The sequence below is a fragment of the Octopus sinensis genome, linkage group LG4 (genome assembly GCF_006345805.1).
Source record: "Octopus sinensis linkage group LG4, ASM634580v1, whole genome shotgun sequence".
Classification (NCBI taxonomy): domain Eukaryota; kingdom Metazoa; phylum Mollusca; class Cephalopoda; order Octopoda; family Octopodidae; genus Octopus; species Octopus sinensis.
This window is the reverse complement of record NC_043000.1, coordinates 78,910,995-78,932,287: the sequence shown is the minus strand read 5'-3', so window position 1 is coordinate 78,932,287 and position 21,293 is coordinate 78,910,995. Positions and strand designations below refer to the sequence as shown.

Here is a 21,293-nt window from a genome sequence, read left to right as displayed (position 1 = left end):
ATATAGATAATCTATATAATCTAAAAAAAATAATTTACTTATAATAAACTCTATTAATAAATATGATTATATCAAATTCAACTACAATGTTAAATATTAACTTTAATTTATAAGGTAGAAAATCCATATTCTAATATCCATTTTAGTCTGTATCTACTTATATAGATATTTGAAATGACTAATATATATAAATTATCAATGAAAAAATATATAAATATTATAATCAAAATCTAAAATAATCTCTATAAAAGATAGTATATAATGAAGACGTAATATATTTAATTTCTCATATTTAAAGATGAAATAGCTAATTTCAAAATACAAAAAATATGTATACATGCTCACGCTCATATACATATGTATGCATAAAAACACACATAAACACGCACACAAACACACACACACACACAGATACATACATCCATACATACACACACACACACACAGACATGGACATATCCAACAATGCAGCCCCACACTTCCACACTCCACCTATGCACAGCCGCACACACACACACACAATCACTCATTCATAAACGCACACTCTCAGCAAGACATCAACAAAGAGGAGAAACAACATCCAGCAGCCGCAGACACTCAACCACACACCCATATAAACTCTCCATTCTTAGTAATATAGAACCAAATAAATACCACAAGTACTATAAACAAAACTATGAATGGGAACTACCATCCAATACAAATTACGCCATTAAACTAAACATGGCCCAAACCATCTCCAGTCGAAACATTTAAAGATGAAATAGCTAATTTCAAAATACAAAAAATATATACATGCTCACGCTCATATATATATGTATTTGATTTTTGATTTTGATTTTTCCAGTTTCAGCTAATGAGCTGTGGCCATGCTGGGGCACCGCCATTTATGTATATAAACATATATAAATACGTAAACAAGTACACACACACACATATATATCCACACATATACACACACATACATACATATAGTTATTTATTATTTATTTATTTATCTGTGTATTTATTATGTTTTCAGGATACTCTATCGTCATATGTTGTGTTGTGTGTTAGTGCTCCATTCTAGTTTTCTATTCAGGCTAGGTTTATTTTCTATTATGTGTGTAGCTTCTGTAATTTGTCTAATTGTTGCATCTGATCTATGTGTGGATAATATTTTAATTTCTATGTTATTGATTGATCCCCCGTGTTCTTGTTCGGCGTGTTGGTACAGAATCGATGAGCTTTTACCTTCCTTGAGTTGTCTCCAATGCACATTTACCCGCTCTCCTATGCTTCTTGCCGTTTCCCTTACGTATGTCGTTGTCTTGTTACTGCATCGTCCCTCTATACATCTTATACTATAGACTACATTTCTGGCTTTACAGTTTGTTTGTGGGCTAAATCTACATACAGTACAGTACCTATCTGTACAGGGGGTTCTACTAAAAGGATAGGTTCTACCAATTATAGATTTGATAGGGTTGCCTGTCTTTTCAACAACCTTAATTCTTAGCTTAAGTTTGTCTAGGGTCCTTCTAAAGCGATACGCCAGTTCACCTCCAGGGGTGGTGTCAACGAACATGGCACTCTGGTATTTATGGCTATCATACCAAGAGTTGGCCTTCCCTATTTTCTGGAGCTGAACTGGCGTATCACTTTAGAAGGACCCTAAACAACATGGTGTTAACTATTTTCTCAGCAACGAGGATGTACATTAACGCATTTAAATATCTCTCAGGCATATCTCATTTGAACTAGTAAGTATTGCATATTCTCAGTCAGTGATTGGTGCTTCTAATCCACATTTTATCTTAGCTGGGTTGCCGAAAAGCGTCATGATTCACAATGTTTTGATTGGATTCCTATGAAATCTCATCTCATAGTTCGGAGGTAATTCTTTGTTAAATCAGAGTTACCTCTCTTCTCTTTACTTGATGCTAGTACAAGATAAAAGGTTCGAAAAACCATTCATCCCTCCAAACGAATAGGTACATAAGTACATATATAATGTATGTATGTAGGAAGGTATGTATGTATTTATATAATCATGTATGTATATGTATGTATATATATATATAGATATATATATATATGTATACACACACATATACATACGTACAATTTTGTGGAAAACAAATTATGGATCCTAAATTAGGCGTGGTCGAATACGAGATTTTAATAGATGTTTTATTGAAGATAAGGTAATATCTAAGGTTTGATGGGAAGGTAGATTTTAGGATTTTAAAGAAAAGTTTAGGTAAAGATTTAACTTGGAGGGAGAAAGATTCGGAATAGGATTATTTCATAATGCTAGCTGAGGTAGTTCACCAGAATATAAACCAGTAATGGAAACAAATAAACATTGGATAGATCCGACCTGGGTCTTTAAGATAGAGAGATAAATATTTGTCATTTCAGACCCTGATGCTAGGATATATCAAGGTAGAATTGTTCTGCGTAAATTTGCTCTGTTAATATATAAACATTAATATATTTGTTCTTGGAATAATCGTCGTCTGTTAATATCTATATATTTATACTTGAATATTTATCGTCTGTTAATATATAAATATCTATAAATTTATACTTGAATATACATCCTTCATTTAATATATAAATATCTATATATTTATACTTGAATATTGATCGTCTGTTAATATATAAATATCTATCATCCACGTTAAAAGTTTCCGGGTGTAAGCTGAAATCATTTGAGGGCGACAAAGTGTTTTCTGTAATTAGAATCATTGGATCCCATCTGTTGATTCTATATATAATTATATAAACACACACACTCACACACACACATTCAAACACACATATTCACACACATGCATACACAGGCATTCACTCACACACACACACACATATATATACAGATAGATAGACAGACAGACATACAGAAGGACAGGCAGATACGTAAATAGAAAGAGAAAGAGAGAGAGAGAGAGAGAGAGAAGAGAGAGCAACAGAAAGTTTGGTATGTGTTTCTGACATACGAACAATGTGGTTCTGGGCTAAGCCCCATTACACAGCTGCTTTTGTGACTGACATCTAATATAACTTCAGGCCACCCGTGAAGCTTGTAAGATGATTTCGTAGGCGCAAACTAAAAGAAGCTTGTCAAATATGTGTATGCAATTAAGTGTATATATGTGTGGAGTCATGTGTGCGTGGATGTGAGTATATTCCTGTGTGTGTGTGTATTTGTGTGTGCGTGTGTGTTTTTGGGTGTTTGTGTATGTGTTTGTGCATGTGTATGTATCTGTGTAAGTGTCTGTGTGCGTGCGTGTGTGTATATTCTTGAATTATTTTTTGTATCTTGTAACGTATATATATTCGGCATTAGTCTGAGCAAGTTTACTTGTTATATTCCAAACTACGCAAGGAAGCATAACTTGAAGTAACAGATCTGAAAATAGTAGACGAGTTTGTTTCTTTGGGCAGCATACTCAGCTTTTCTTGATTTTTAGACAAGGAAATATGAAATATGAAAGCAACTGCTTCCCTCAGGATTTACTCGTCTCATGTCTTGACCCAACAAATATTATTTGTGGCCGCATATGACTTTCCGATGCTGCGCTCATCAGTCATCAACAAATTCGTAAAAAAGACGACTATTGTATGTTCATAATTATACGTTGCGTGACATGCAATAGGACGTGGAAATGTTTGCAGTCCAGAGGTGGTTTAACTAAACACAATACATTATATCAGAATATGCTTCTGCATACTGATATACCTATATGCAGCTTTGTTTGTACAGTCTCTCGAAAAACATGTAGAAGCTTAACAGGCATACATAGCAACTGTGGTCGAGTGTAAGATGCATTCCATGATAAGATATGACAATAACCATCAGACAAGTAGTTAACAACAAATCATTCAATTATTCAAGTATTGAAATGCTTTTCATCAGAGATCTTCAAATAGATTACTTGATTATCTAAAATGGTATTGAATCAAACAGTTATAAATCAAACAAAAAGGTTCGGCAGATATATGTTTTATTTAAAAACGTTATGTTTGTAATATTTACAATTCTTAAAAATATCAATATAAATTAACTATTCTTCATCAGTAACGTCGCCTCTGAAAAGAATAAAATTACAAGAAATCAATATATTTATTAGATTGGACATACAAATTAAAAACAATAACATAGACTAAGTATCAAGTTGGATTTATATTTCAAAATGTGTATATTAGATTAGTTGTATATATCACATTCTTTTACAACAAAGTATTAATATTTCACCAGGCGCAGAAAAGCTTAACTCACGAACTATATTCTGAAACATGAGATAATATATAGCAAATTTACAATTCTGTATCGCAATTCTACTTACAATGATGATTCAATGTGAAAGCTAGTCTGTTGATTTCACAAGAGTAGCAATAAAGTTAGTTGAAACGTTGAAAGTTAATAATTTTCATATACATGATGAATATATGCAGATATACAAAATCTCGTGTTTACAATGAAGAGAACATTGGCTTTCTTCAAGATAATGGTAGGGTCAATGAAATTGAACTACTTCAAATAAAGACAGAAATCGAATCGCTGATACAATTTTGTTTGTACGACAATGTAGTAGAGTGTAGTGCAGTGAGAGCATTGCAATGTTTATGCTAAACATTATTCAATTCTTTGTTGTTTTCTCTGTTTACAATGACTAACTATATAAGGATGAGACACGTTATATTAGGGAGATCAAAACTAATAGAAAACTTTACTCACCTCTTTATAACAATCGTATTTGGTACACTTGACATTTCCATTTGAACATCGACAAACATTGCATCTATCTTGAGTCATAAATGTTTTTCCATCTGGGATAGTTTTCCCATAATATTGGCATGTAGTTGGGGGACAGTACATTTTAGTACAGGATACTTGACCAAACTGTCCGCATGTACAGGTGTTGCAGTCATCTTTAAATGTTTCGCCAGCAGAATAGGTTTTTCCTTTGTGTATACAGGGTTTCGTGCATGTATTCTGTTCACAAACCACCCTTCCCTCAGAAGTGCACTGACATTTGTTGCAATCATTATACCATATAGAACCAATGTCGTAATGCTTGCCGTTGTAATTGCAGGTACATAGATTTGTAGTGCAGTCTACAGTACCATCGGCTTTGCATGTGCACTTGTTACAATCCTTTCTAAATGAATCCCCTATTCCGTATGTGTTTCCATTGTATAAGCAATTACAAGGGTTATTAGTACAGCTGACTCTACCGTTCACTTCACACGTACATGTATTACAACCTTGTCTAAATGTTTGACCTACATTATAAAGCTGGTTGTTGTAAGTACATTTGCAAACTTTGGTTGTACATTGAACATATCCAGTTGATAAACATTGGCATTGGTTACAATCTTCGTGAAATGTCTGACCAATTTTATAAGACCGTCCTTTCCGTGTACATCGACACGTTTTATATGTGCACTCTACTTGTCCGTTATGCTGACATGTACAAGTGTTACAGTCATCAGTGAATGCCTGTCCGATATTATAAACTTTATGATTGTAAGTACAGGTACATGGATTTGTAGTGCAGTCTACGGTACCATCGGCTTGGCATGTGCACGTATTACACCCCTTTCTAAATGTTTGACCTATATTATAAAACTGGTTGTTATAACTACATTTGCACATTCTATGTGTGCACGCAACTTGACCGTTATGTTGGCATGTACAAGTATTACAGTCATCAGTGAATGTCTGTCCCATATTATAAACCCTGTGTTTGTATGTACAGGTACATGGATTTGTAGTGCAGTCTACACTACCATCAATTTTACACGTGCATGTATTGCAGCCGTTTGGAAATGTTTCTCCAATTCGGTAGGTATTTCCGTTATAAATGCATTTGCATCGCTTGTTAGAACACTGGACTGTACCACTAAACAAACATTGACATTCATCACATTCACCAAATCTTTGGCCAATATTATAGGTCCGTCCTTGGTAAGTACATTGACAGACTCTTGTTGTACAATCTACTTGTCCGTTTATACAACGGCAAGTGTTGCAAGCGTCGGTGAGAGTTTGACCCTCTTGATATTGTGATTTTTTGTAATAACAGCCACATCTATCACTGTTACACTGCACTGTTCCTGTAGTTTGACAGGTGCAAGTCTTACAACCATCATTGAAACTCACTCCAACGTCGTAGTCTTTACCATTATACTGGCACTGACACACGTTATTAGTACACTGAATATAGCCAGAAGAAAGACATTTACATCTATTACATTTGTCTTGGAATTCTTCACCCTCTTGGTATACCTTTCCGTTGTAAGTACATCGTTTCGTGCAGTCTTTGTTGCTACATTGTACCTGACCACCGTGTTTGCATTCACAGGTATTACAGGATTGCTGGAATGTCTCTCCTAATCTGTAACGTCTACCTTGATAGATACAAGTAGATTCCTGCCCGTAATCACAACGCAAATTTGTACAGACTGCTTTGCCATATTCACCACATACACACGTGTTGCAGTCGATCTTGAATCTTCCTCCATACCTCTTTCCATTATGTGTACATTCGTCTGTAAAGGAAAACATCAACTGATAATTATATCAATTAACCACAGAAGAGTTAACTACTGTAAATGAATATGTATATTCTAAAGTAATTCCTCACATACATACAGACATACAGACATACACAACACACACACACACACACACACACACACACATATATATATATATATATATACACACATGAATACATAAATACATACATACATACAACATATGTATATACATGGACGTACTTGAATATGCAGGTACGGGTATGTAAACATATATACATATATATATTTATATATATATATATATATACATATATATATACACACATTTATATATACATACACACACATACACACACACATATACATATATATATATATATATATATACACACACATTTATACATACATCCATAAGTACATACAGACACACATACACACAGTCACACACACACACACACACACACACACATATATATATATATATATAGGGAAGAGAATTTGAAAATGCAGAGGTCTTTAAAGATGTTTATTGGCCGGTTTCAATTTTTTTACAAAAAAGCTTATCAAAAGGCTTTGTATAACCTTTATGGTGTTAAAATTTAGTTAACATAGATGCATTAAAATACAGTGATAGAGTCTTTGACAATGATAAGAAAATGTTAAGAAATAGAATATTTGACGAAGATAGGAAAATATCAAGAGAGGCTTTGTCTAAACAGATTAGGTAAAAGTGTTCAAAATAGGCAAACTAGTTCATAAGAATCATAATCATAATCAATATCTATAAATCTGAAATGTGAAAAGTCTGTTTGTCTGGTTTTGGCATTGGAACGGGTTAAAGGACACTAGATCCCGTCGGATTGACTCCAAAATTTACAGGGACATGTAAAATGAGGTGAGGATTCGAGTGGGCTAGGTTAGAAATCCCTATATAATGCGTGTATATATATATATATATATATATATATATATATATATATATATATATATAATGTGCGCATTATGTGGTCGGTTGTGCTGAAAATATGCACACCTATGTTAACAGTGCTGGCGAGTTTACATGATAACTATTTTTTTCCTCTAATGAAAGGCGTGACCTCTAGGACAAAATTCCTCATCTTATAAAATGTGGCCCGGGTAGACCCGAATGAAATCGGGTTATATTAACCAAAATGTGAAAAGAGGTCTAAATGGGGCTGGAAGGGGATTAAAATTTACAGGAGCGGGTGTTTAAGAATTGTCGGTTACATCAAGCTAAAAAATTTGCGCCATCCTTTCAATCGTCAATGTGATGCCGTCCATGATGAAGAAGTTTTGAATGCTTGCCATGGTGAGTCTACTGTCGTGAGAAAGAATCACTTCAAAGCTTGGTGTTTAGGAATTTTCTTTTACATCAAGTTCAAAATTTTACGCCAGCCGTTAAACTGCCACTACGTTGCTGTCCGTCGTTAAGAAATGCCAGCCATGACGACTCTACTATCCTCAGATTCTATCCCTTCAAACTGTGGTTTCCAATATTTTTTTTATTCAGCTCGTAAGTTCGTCTGTCCCTTTTAAATGTTAGTGTTTTGCTGTCTGCCTTGAAGCAGACCGTTCCGTTGTTACTGCCTGATATTTATGATTGATCTTTCAAAATATTTTTCTTTCTCAACTTACTCAAGATCTTTTGTTGTTTATAAATGGGAGAGAGATAGATAGAGAAAGATAGAGAGTAAGAGAAAGCTAGGGAGAGTCCGAGAGAAAGGAAGAGTAAGAGAGTGGGAAAGTGAGAGAATAAGGAGAGAGAAACATAGAGGGAGAATGCGGTGATAAAAACAGAAAGGAAGCAACAGAAAGTAAGAACCACACTCTTACCCGCGCGTTGAGCGGGTCACCTTTGCGAAAAGTTTGTTTGTTTGGTTTTGGTTTCTCTCGGACTCTCCCTAGCTTTCTCTTACTCTCTATCTTTCTCTATCTACCTCTCTCCCATGTTTAAACAACAAAAGATCTTGAGTAAGTTGAGAAAGAAAAATATTTTGAAAGATCAATCATAAATATCAGGCAGTAACAACCAAACAAAGGAAGCAACAGAAAGTAACAACCACACTCTTACCCGCACGTAGAGCGGGTCACATTAAGATAGTTGTTTATATTTCATAAGAAATCATAACTTTTTATAAGTTCAAAGAAATCGTAGCATATATACAGAAAGATTTTGTAGACAGTATTTGATAGTAGGTGGAAACGCGTGGCTTAGTGGTTAGGGTGTCAGCATCATGATCGTAAGATTGTGGTTTCGATTGCTGGACCGGGCGACGCGTTGTGTTCTTGAGCAAAACACTTCATTTCACGTTGCGTCCAGTCAACAGAGCTGGCAAAAATGAAGAACGCTGTGATCGACTGGCGTCCCGTCCAGCTGGGTAACACATACGCCATAGAAACCGGGAAACCGGGTCCATGAGCCTTGCTAGGCTTTAAATGGGCGCATTTATTTTATTTGATAGGAGAAAGCGTGTATTGCTTTGTCAAATGTTCATTAGAAATGATAATTATTTATAAGGACTTTAGAGGAATGATCACAATATGCCCATTCCCCAGTAAAAACACACAGACACACAAAGAAGAAGCACACACATATACACACGCAATACAATTCCAACAATCACAACAAAAACTCACAGGTACACACATACACAAATACACCAGCACGTAGACGCACACACAGCACAGAAATATAACACATGTACATAGACACACACATGCACACACCCCCGAAAAATACATGAACCACACCCACACCCACACACACACACACACACAAACGCATACCCAGTATAACTACGCACAGTATGTACACGCATACACAACACATACACGTACACACCATCCTGATAAACGTAACACACAAGGACACACACACACACATATATTATTATTATTATCATTTTCATTATTATTAATATTATTATTATTATTAAACAGCAAAACGTCAGAAAAATATCAGAAACTATCTGCTACTCAAATGTTTCATGTACACGTTCGTCGCTTAGTTTACTTTGAGAATTTGAGAATATTAGATTCTCAGTCTAAACCGTCAGACGAGCGAGAACGTGAAACTCTGAATAGCAGGTTTTCTTGCTGTTTTTGCAGCTTTAATAATACTAAAGCATGTTACTCTACCTGCGGTTTGCCAGTGCTATATTTTAAATATTAAATGACTATTCTCTATTAATATTTACTAATCAATATTTCATTTGCTCAATCAGACAATCAATACTTCATTTCATTTCTTTCTTACTATATATTCTATATCCTATATTAATATTAAAAGAATATAAATAAAACATAGACAGAGTTGGAATTCCTTTGAGTAATCTATTCTTCTATACACAATCATACAAACCCCTTTGTATATATATGTGTGTATATGTGTGTGTGTGTGTGTGTGTGTGTGTGTGCGGGTAGATGTGCAATGGCCCTGTGGATACGACAGCGGATCGTGGTCGTAGAATCGTGGTTTCGATTCCAGGCGTTGTGCGTGTTTGTTGAGCGAAAACAGCTAAAGCTCCACGACGTTCCGTACTCTTTCACCACAAGTTTCTCACACTCTTCCTTCTTGTTTCTGTTTTACCTGTATTTCAAAGGGCCAGGTTTATCACACTCTGTGTCACGCTGAATCTTCCCGAGAACTACGTTGAGGCCACACGTCTGTGTGCAGTGCTCACCCACTTGCATGTTAATTTCACGAGCAGGCTGTTATGTTACTCGGATCAACTGGAACCCTCGACGTCGAAACCGACGGAGTTCCACTATATATATATAGAGAGAGAGATAGATAGATAGATTGATAGATAGATAGATAGATATCGTGTTGGTGATTTTAAGTAAATTGCATTAACCCAACCGTTGATAAATTTAACAAAATAACTAACTAGAAAGTACCAGAAATGAAAAATGTAGAGCAGTATAATTTACTTACATTTGTAGCTATTCACACACGAAAGAGCTATTATTACTAGTAACAATTGGTACAGCATGACGGCCAGTTTCTTTCAGCCTGCGGGAGTTTGGTGACAGTTGTTTTCCGAAACAAGGAGAAGTTTGACAAACGTCTCAGAAAAACTCTTTATATAATGCTTAATAAACGTGATCAATTTCATGAAGAAAAGAAAAACAACAAATGATTTAGCTGAATATTCACATCAACTCAATATATAAAAATAACATATCTACCCACCACCCAACGTAATCTATTTTAAAATGGGTGGATCTTTTCCCTTGTTATGTTTTACAAATGCATTCAATATTAAATTATGTTAAACTCACGTGTTACTTAATGTGTTCACAGACAGTAAAGCGGTTATAAATTAATTATTGAAGTATACAGTTTTCATACAACTCCTGAGAACATTTTTTCAAACACTGCGGACATTAAAAACTCACGCCCAACTCGAAATGAATAATTTAGTTTAGGTACAAATGTCTTTTCACAAGTAAATCAAAGACAACAGTTTCATTTTTAAGGAATGTTGTTTTTGTTGAACAGATTTTTAACTGAACACTTTTATATCAACAATAATTCTGCCTAAAACCATCTTCTGAAACAGAATTCTAGGATATATTTTTTGTATTGCCATCATGATTTGTACCATATTCTCAGGTTTCAAGCTCTACACTATCCCCTGTCAGTTTGTAGGTAATCGTTTCTTTTTTTGTTTAGACTGCGTGACTGCACAGAAACAGATTCAGAAATTATTCCAATATATATGCTGCTAGTTTAGAATTCCTTCCTTTCTCAATAATTACATTTTTCTTTCTATGAACACACTGAACCAGGGTTCAATCATTAGTTTTCTCATGTACTGAGATTATTAACTAAAACTATTCTCTCTTGAATATAATTCAACTCATCTGGATTTTTTCTTTTACTATCTATCCAAACAACTGTATATAGTGCATAGGATCATAACTAACATTTTCTAACATTTCCTCAGTACCTAACATGTATTCAATATACCTAACATTTCTTCAATATCCATTAGATGTCTATGTTGGAGAACAGTATCTCCGAAATTGTTAATCATTTACTTCCTTTTAATCATTTGTCTTCCTTTACATTAGTGATGGTCTTTTGTATATCTTATCATCAATATAATATTGATATACTTCTATATATTCGACATAGGTTGTTTCTGATATCTCTACATAATCACTATATACTGTTTACAATAACTATGTATTGTAAATATCTGAAGATGCAGTTAGGGTGTTAAACGTTACATTATTGGCTTGTTGTAAACCTTGAGCAAGATGAAGACCATTTTGTATATTGTCTTGTGTCTTCGTCTCTCTTTTCATTTGCCATGCTACAAAAGTTGGCGATCATGCACATCCATGCCTTCATGTCCCACACACAACTTAGCATGTTATTCAGCATACACATTTTGATACAAGTTGGTGTGGATATCACTTTCTTCTCTCTTTGTTTTCTCTCGATTTTTCAATCGTTCAGTTTTTCGACAGATTGCTTCAAGCTCACTTTCTTTATACACATCAATCCTTGGATCTTACATTTATAGCTTTAGTTAAGCTTTACACAAAAGAAATCAACGGGGCACCAGAGTGTGTGGGTGAAAGATTTATGTAGTTACATTTAATGAAACACATGAGGGTGAGAGCCGTCGGTGAACTCGTGCTTCGGAGAAGTCCCGCCTAACCGGAAGTCAGTTTTAATTTGTCTGCGGCCAAGCTGGAGCACCGCCTTTAGTCGAGCAAATCGACCCCAGGATTTATTCTTTGTAAGCCTAGTACTTATTTTATCGGTCTATTTTGCCGAACCTCTAAGTTACGTAGATGTAAACACATCACCATTGGTTGTCAAACGATGTTAGGGCGAGCAACACAGACACACAAACATATACACACACATGCATATATATACATATATATATATTATACATATATAAGACCATTTTCTTTCAGTTTCCGTCTACCAAATCCACTCATAAGCCTTTGGTCGACCCGAGCTTGTAGAAGACACTTGCCCAAGGTGCCACGCAGTGAGAATGAACCCGGAACCATGTGATTAGTAAGCAAGCTACTTTTCAAAAAAGTTTGCCATATAAGCACGATACAGAGCAGCTTTAAGGCTGGACAAAGACATTGATGAGGTGAATGATGAAAAGGATGATTTTAATGGGAGAAAAGAAATCACGCCCACCGATTTTTGCTTCTCTAAAACATTATTCCCTTCTTTTTTCACAGAAAAAGAGAAAACAAGGTAATGAACCTTTTACTAGAGTTTTACAATTTTGGGACTAATAGTCCATTTAAGAATTGGAGCGTTAACCTTTTTAAACACAACAGCATGCAATAAACATATAACACTGATGCTTTTCAACCTCTTGTCACTATTCCTCCCCAACATCGCTTGTGCCCGTTTACTCCGCCATCACCCACGCCTCATTCAAGACCAAGGTAGGATCCGAGTCGGCATCGCCCGGCCACAAGCGTTATTCCTCATTGAGTCCCTGCAGTCTATACGTCACGGGCAACTTTATGACCTCCACAGTTATCTGCGGAGGCCATTCGGGAATCTGTGTGAAGGTACTCCCTTATGGTGCTTTTCCACAACCTCTTGTACCTCTCCGCCTTTGTAGAAGAAAACCGATAGTTCCTTTCTCTCCGGGTTCGAGGCAGTCAATTCTACCATTGGCAGCACAATTCCCCCCAACGGTGTCTCTTCCCCTGCCGGTGGCACAACCCATACCGGCAAGTTTCCAGGACATTCCGGTGCTATGTCACAGACTGCCGGCTACACGTCCCGTTTCTCTTCCTCTTCGTCTTGCTTTTCTCTCAACTGAGGGAGGATGTATCTCCTCTATGACCGGGAGATTCGCGTCCCCTCCCTCATCCCTAGGATCCTTCGGTGAACACCCATTGTTGCTCACCTCCTTCCTCTTGAGGCCCTTGTTTGAGAAGTCCTCCGTTTCCTTGGCCGCCTTCGCTCCTTCTTCTACAGAGGTCTCAATCAACTGCTCCAGGACATTGCTTTGTACCCGAGGAAGTTTTTCTTTATATGGTCAGGCTCCAGGCACCTATGGCACCTGGAGGGTGGCGACCCTCAAGAATCACCGGGTACCTGCACACGGCCATTTATATAAAATATGGCATAACAAGATTCATGGCTGATTGGATCCACTGGGTCAAAACAGCTTTTGACCCAACCCAATCAGCCGCAGAAAGAATTTCACATTGAGGAACCTGGCTCCGTGTGCCACACAGACCCCGACAAAGTGTATCCTCTATCCACTAGGTGGTAAACAAGAGACCGAAGCACTCGTCAATTTTTTCCTACAATAAGTGGGAAGAAACAAAATTTCTTTACCCTCAAAGAAAAGAGAGAAATCAAAAGGAAATAAAAGGGAAGAAGAGAAAAAGCAAACAGTTCAATAAGAAAGTCCCAATAGAAGAAGAAAACAACAGTTCAACAAAACACAGCAAAAAATTTTCTGGGCATTCAGGTACTCCAAGCCCTATGGTGCTCCGATTAGAACCTGGACTGCTCCACTTGAAATACAGCTTTCCAATTATTGGTAAACGTACTTTTAAAAATACACTCTATTTACAAACAGCAGACAACTTTTGGTGGTAGGATACGTTACCAAACTATACTTCTCACAATGAGAAAAAAATTTCACTTCATGTGAACACTTGAAGTACAGCTTTCCAATAAATGGAAAATGTTGTAAAAACACACACTATTAAAAAGTGAACAACTTTTGGTTGAAGGATTCGTCCCCAAACTGTACTTCTCACAATGAGAAAAAAATTTCACTTCATGTGAACACTTGAAGTACAGCTTTCCAATAAATGGAAAATGTTGTAAAAACACACACTATTAAAAAGTGAACAACTTTTGGTTGAAGGATTCGTCCCCAAACTGTACTTCTCACAATGAGAAAAAATTTTCACTTAATTTGAAAAATATTGATGAACCGCACGCAGACCAACATCCTGAATCCAGTGAAGATTCCCTGTTTGTAAAAAATAAAGCCACAGACAACAACCACCACTTGACCGATAGAATAAGTACTAGACTTACAAAGAATAACTCCTGGGGTCGATTTGCTCGACTAAAGGCTTTGCACTAGCATGGCCACAATCAAATGACTGAAAAAGAACAATATAATGGTGACAACGGTATTGCAATATGGACTTACCTTTAATTTACAGGATAATGCAAACAAGGGAAAGACTGAAGAAGAACAATATAATGAGTCTGCATAAAGAACAGATTTGTTTCATTCAATACGGGCAGATAGCCTCGAGCGAACATATTGACATATACGCAAGAGAGAAATCACCGAATTTTCATATTTCCCCATTATACCAATGCAAAGATTCAATCTCCTTACAAGAAGCCTAAACAAGGAAAATCTCTTCATAGAAAAGTACAGACAACACCTTCATATACAAACTTGACCATCTGATCCTTACACATTTCTATTTCAACAATTATACTGAAGAGTTAGTTGTACCCCTTGCCACCTGTTGCCTCCGTTTGTCCACTATCTAGACTCATTCTTACTTTTCAAGTATCCAAAATAGCGAGACTCCTTTTTCATAAGAAATGATTACTTCACAATGTCCCTTGTGAAGCTAATTTAAATAGAGAAAACCGGTTGGATATCACGAAATCCATAGTATATATCTTTATATATATAAAACTGAGAATGTGTGTGTGTCTGTCTGTCTGTCTGTGTGTTTCCCTAATACTTGAGAACTACACAACCAATTTCATTCAAATTTTACACATGACTTACTTAGGGTCCATGTAGTTTTATGGGAAAAAAAATGTCCAACTTCTTGCCTAGAGTGAGCCCATAGCAATATCATATCTTCACTATTCCAGCATTACGTGTTAAAAGTGAAACAAAAATATTTCTCTATTTTATGTCAGATGCGTTCACTTTAACAATAAAAATAATAATAACAATTGAATTATATGTAGTAAGTAATAATTAAAATCAAACTAAAGTATAATATAATCGTAACATGCAAAATTAAAAATAACAATTGGTATAAAATTGCATCAATGATTTGAACTTGAATAAGTGGTTTCACATGAATGGGGATAAATTAAAAATATAATTAGCGTGCAGAAACGGAATAGTCCAGATGGATAATAAAAAATAAAATAAAAGAAAAGACTATTGTCTATAAAGTATACAATGTAGAGAAAAAAGAAGAGCTGCCAATGCCAGTCTTCATTGAGTGTGTGTTGTTAGTTCAGTAGAAGAGAATTCACAGGAATGGAAAGAAGCTGTGAATAAGAGGAAGAGAAGAATACGAGGAAAAGAAAATAACAGAACACCAATCCACCCCAACACCACCCACACCCTCTGAGTCCCACCCTATCCCTGCAGACAGTGAACCCACCCGCTCCCCTCGAACAAGAAAACAAAAGAAAAAAATAATACAGACAGACAAGAGATTGAAATCGACCCCAGGCTGAACATTTGTACTATGACAGAACAGAAAGAAGTTAAAAGGCTAATGGAAGAGTATAAATGGTATGAAGTTGGTGAGACTAGGTATGCTGTGATTGAAAAGAAGAAAATAGATGAGTTTATGGTGAGGTGTGAAAGGGAGAATTGGGAGGTGAAAGATATAAGAATGAGCGATGAATTCGTGGAAAATATGGAGGAGTATTTCGGAGTAAGAATGGATATGGATGGTCTTCGTATTGGGAAAGAACATTCAAGTGACGGTGAAAACCAAAGGACAGGTAAGTGATGCTAACGGATGGGGCCTTTAGCATCGCTTTCATATTATCATTTTTTCATGTAACAAATCATCCTTCATAAATTCAATTATAATGTTCTATGTCCCCATGTTATGTAATGTCCCCTCTTCGTCGCCCCGTGTGGGTAATAAAGAAATAGTGTGTGTTTTTAGTTGTGACAAGACGGTGAATTTATCTGTGTAAATTGATTTGATATCGCGCGAGGCGTTTGCTTCCATGTGTGGAAACCTTCCGAAGAAGGTGAATTGACCCTCTAATCATGGCGACTTACGCGGGGGTCACCGGTAAAAATAACGATCCGTCGCTAATTGTAAGGGAGGTGTTGTTTGAGAAGGAGAAACTCAAAGAATATGAAAAGATTTTCAAAAGGAAGGGTGATAGCGTGAAGCTAATCCCCCCCCCCGCGAAATCAAAAGAGGATAAAGAAAGCAAGACGGTGACATATAAAACCCAAGACAAGAATACGAAGAAACTGGCAAGAATGGAGATAGACGAAATTGAGAAATGTCTGGGAGACATAATGGGGAAAATAACTTACGTGAGTAGAGGCAAGAAATTTGGTACGGTGGAGGTGAGATGTGCAACGGAGGAAATTGCGGCCTCACTGGCTACCACCGTACTAAGAGCCGAAAAATTCACAATGTGGCCCTCATACAAGGGAAGAAGAGGGGTCCGGGTTAAAATCCCGAATATACCCCCAGAAGTGAAAACAGAATGGCTGGCAACAGCTATTCTAGGAGCAGCAGAAGAGGAAGTGGAGGTGGAATCAATTAAGGAGTCCAACGCGGTAAACTGGAGAGCATATGGGGTAGAATTGTGGCTGATGGCCACAAAATAGGATATTGAAAGGTTTGCCTACAGAATTGAAATTGAAGAGGAAAAGACCCTCAGCGTAATTGTAGAGGGGAGAAAACCAAACTGTTACTTGTGTGGGACAAGGGGGAACATTAAAAAAGAGTGCCCGTTATATGAATTCGTAGCGGAGTGCGAGCAGGAACTTGAAGAAAAGAAGAATACTGTAAATGAGAAAGAAAGCATAGAAAAGGAAACAAAACAACAAGAGAAAGGAAATAAGAAGTCAATGAAGGAAAAAGAAATAAAGAAATAGAACCAAAACAGAGTCAGGAAAAAAAAAGGAAAAAGAAACAATAGGAAAAAAACAAGAGAGGGATCAGAATCAAACGAAAAGAAAGGACGGTACACAAAAGGAAAAAGAAAATACAGGAAAGGAACACAAAGCAAGAGAAAATACAGACAAAGAGTTAAGGAGAAAGAAAAGAAGGCAAAAAGAGAGAAAGAGAGAAACAAAGAGAGGAGAACAAGGAAGAAGTAAGCCCGAAAAGGAAGATGAAGGAAAACGCAGGACGGAAACAAGATTACTATTACTATAAGTTAGTAACCTACCATTTCGGCCCTGTAATGAATAACTTAACAAGTAAAACAGAGTGTCATGTATGGGTCAACAGGATGACCGACCGGTGGGAGGAGACTGCTCTAATCCCCGAGGAAGTAGTCGCCGAGTTCTTCAGAGCTGCCGGGGAAAATGTAATATTTTACACGAAGGTTCGAGTGAGAGAGCGGCTGCCTGAGGATTCAGTGATGGACTTCAGAGAAGTAGAAAAAATCATAGAATATGTGTAAAATTGTGAGAGGAAAAAAAAAGAAAAATTTGGTGAAATATTTGTGATAAACTGACGAAAATGTAACCTCTTGATTCCGGGGATCGAGTGGACATTTACATCTCATTGTAAATATTCTTTCATATGTCATTATTACTTTTATTTTTTCCTTTTCTTGTCATTCGCTTTCTTATTTTAAGTTCCCCGATTGTATTGTCCCCTTTATGTTCGCCCCTTGTGGACAGTAATAAAATCATTCCAGTCTGTTATACGCCAGTCTGTTTTGTCATTTGCTGCTACTTTGTTAATACCGGTTTGTTAATTTAATTACTGTTACTTTGATTGATATATAGTGTATTCTGTATAAGACTGTCATTAGCCTTCACGCGAAGGCTACGTATTTCATCCCCCCCCCCCGGGGCGGAATTATTGTGGAACATTTAGCGTGGAACACATTTAAAAATCTACACAAAAGGCTTGCGAAGCCAGAATTTCTGAAGGCTTGTGAAAGCCAATTGAAAGGCTTGTTAAGCCATTTTCGGTGATGGATACCCCCATCTCCTATTCACCTGTGTCAGGTGAAGAAAGCTCACCGGCGGTGTCGCCGAAAGCAGAAGAAGCCCCAGCTAAGAAGTTTTCTGAAGTTGCGGGCAAGAAACTGAAGACAATTAATACGGAAAGAAGCAACCTGGAAAAATATACAGCAGGTCTGAAAAAGGAAGGTACAGAAGTATCAGTAACACCGGACGTCAGTAAGATAGAGGAAATGGAAAAAAGAAGGATTATTTATAAAACGTACAACTCAACAACGAAGTCCATTCAAAGAGTGGAAGAAAAGAAAATTGAGAGTTGCCTAAAGACAATATGGCAGGAAATCACTTATATAAATCGTGGAAGAAAATTTGGAACGGTAAAGGTGAGGTTCAGGAGAGAAGAGATACCTGAAAAGCTATCAACTGAACCACTAAAAGCCGATAATATAGTCCTCCTCCCCCTGTACAGAGGCAGAAGGACCTCGAAAATCAAAATAAGAAACATTCCCCCAGAGGCAGACGCCACATGCCTGGTGGCGGCAGTCATGTTAGGCCTGGAGGACAAAATCAATATCCTCCAGGCTACAGTAGAGGAGGAGGGGCATTGGCAAGGCCAATGCATTTCAATAGTGAAACAGACGGAAGTACAGACATTGGAAGAAATTCCAGAGACATTGAGGATCAGCGAGGAGGAGATGGTGATAGTGTTTGTGGAGGGCGGAAAGCCGAGGTGCTTCGGCTGCGGTAAAAAGGGGCACGTGAGAGCGGAGTGCCAACCTAGACCGCAGGAAGCAGCACCGCCAGAAAAAGAAAAAATAGAAGAGAAAACAACAGAAAATAAAGAATCAACAGAAACTAAAGAAGCAACAGAAACAACAAGCAGCGAAGAAAAGGAAAAAGAGGAGGGGGTGGTCAAAAATCACAAAAAAAAAACGGAAAACAGAAACCACCCCTCAGAAAGAGAGACAAAAAAAAGAGAAAAGAAGCGACGAATACATTTATGGCCATTAAGGCAGCCAACAACAGGCTAATTAACGTTTTGGCAGCCATGGCCAAGGTGGAAAAAATTAAAAAAACAAAAGACTGTATTGTTTATAGAATAGAACGGAAGGATTACGGACGGATAAAATCCGAATTCTTTAACGACGTGGGCCCTCTGAGAATGGACATATCTCCATATATATACGAGGGCCTGCGTCGGACTCCCCCACGAGCCCGGGAAAAAAATAAAAGTGAAGAAGAAGAAGAAAAACAAGTCGAACCACTGATATAAGGTAAGTCATGGATTGCATTTATGTTGGTTGTTTAAATGTGCGCGGCCTGGGATCAAGCTGGAAGCAAGGTCGCTTCCTTAATGATATCAGGTCGCGTAATTTGGATGTTATTGTTGCTACAGAAACCCGGTTAGAGGGGCCAAGAGGTCTACTCCCGCTGTTTGACGGCTACGGGTTTTTGAGAAAAGGTTAATTTTTTCAGACCCAGAAGGTAGGCTGGTCGTCATGGATTTGACATTCAGTAACTGTAAAGTTATCAGATTGGTTGCAATTTACGCACCCAACCAAAAAGGGCAAAGTGATTATTTTCGAGAACTGGAAAACTTTCTTGGTACTTCGCATTCATTAGTTGTGCTAGGAGACTTTAACACAATTTGCAAAGCGGATGTAGATTGTGTTGGCTTGCGTCCAGATAGAAAAGGTAACATTGGCTTCCTGGAACTGCTAAGCCGCTTTGAGCTAGCAGATCCTTATAGGTTGGAATTTCCGAACGCTCCATTGTGGACATGGTCAAACAGCGACGGATCTTCCAGGTCATACATAGATAGGATACTAATTAGAAAAGTAGACAGAAAAATAGCTAAGTGTCCACAGTTTTACCTGGTCAGCTACAGTGATCATAAAATGGTCACCTGTAAGCTTGACATAGATAAGGTTAAAAATAGAGGCTCCGGTTATTGGAAACTTAATACGTCCCTTTTGGCGATTAAGGAGTACAGAGACCGGATTAGGACTATAATTCAGAGGGTGCTATCTGGTGCCATCATTAATAACAAATGGTGGTATGCCCTCAAGCGAGCCATCAAATTCGAGTCTATTAAATATAGCATAGGATTAGTGGCTAGAGAGGCTAGGAGGGAATCTACTCTAGTTAAGGAATTAGAGGAAACCTTGAAAACTGGCTCTGTGGCTCAGGTGACGGCCAAGAGACTGGCGTTAAACCAGCACCTCGAGGCCAAACACATGGGCTGCATTGTCAGGGCTAGGATACGCGCCATGGATTGTGAAGGAATCAACGCCGTGAGATGGGCCCGAGTGGTGGAAGCTCAGCGTGGTAACGACGCCACGATTCGATCTATGACGAACCAACAAGGTGAGTTGATAAACAAGCCCGAGGAGATGTGTGAGGCCTTTCAGAAGCACTTCGCTCAGCTTTTCGGTGAGGGCGGCGGACTGGATAGGAGGAGGGCCTTTACGGACCTCCTCGACGGGCTGCTGCGCTTATCGGGGCGAGATGCGGAGGGCTGTGAAGGGCCAATCACGCCTGGGGAGGTGGTTGAGGCGATGGCGGACTGCGGCGCGGGCAAGGCGCCGGGTTTAGATGGTCTACCCTATGGGTTATATAAGAGTATGCCAGACTTGTTCGGGCACCTACTGGCGGAGGTCTATGCGATATGGCAGCAGAACGGGTTCATACCCAGATCTGTGCGCCGGGGAGTAGTGACATACGTCAGAAAGGACCCGAGCAAGGGGGAGTGCATTGATAATTTCAGGCCCATCACTCTGCTAAACACAGAGTTGAAGATTTTGGCCAAAGTGTTATCGA

The 21,293-nt window shown here is 37.7% G+C and overlaps 1 protein-coding gene across 3 annotated transcripts in view; it reads right to left on the bottom strand.

Annotated features, from left to right (window-relative positions):
- The window catches only part of LOC115210981 (kielin/chordin-like protein), a 185,468-nt gene that overhangs the window by 49,501 nt on the left and 114,674 nt on the right, over positions 1 to 21,293 (bottom strand). The window contains exons 1-3 of one of the 3 annotated variants that reach the window (XM_029779815.2): positions 10,493 to 10,634; positions 4,727 to 6,543; positions 3,974 to 4,077 (exon numbers count right to left, since the gene is read on the bottom strand). In XM_029779815.2, the coding sequence (XP_029635675.1) occupies positions 4,063 to 4,077; positions 4,727 to 6,543; positions 10,493 to 10,550 (1,890 nt within the window). In that variant the 5' untranslated portion in view covers positions 10,551 to 10,634 and the 3' untranslated portion in view covers positions 3,974 to 4,062. Of the gene's footprint in view, positions 1 to 3,973; positions 4,078 to 4,726; positions 6,544 to 10,492; positions 10,636 to 21,293 lie in introns of those variants that run through there. The other 2 variants (XM_036502191.1, XM_036502190.1) reach the window with 2 other exon arrangements.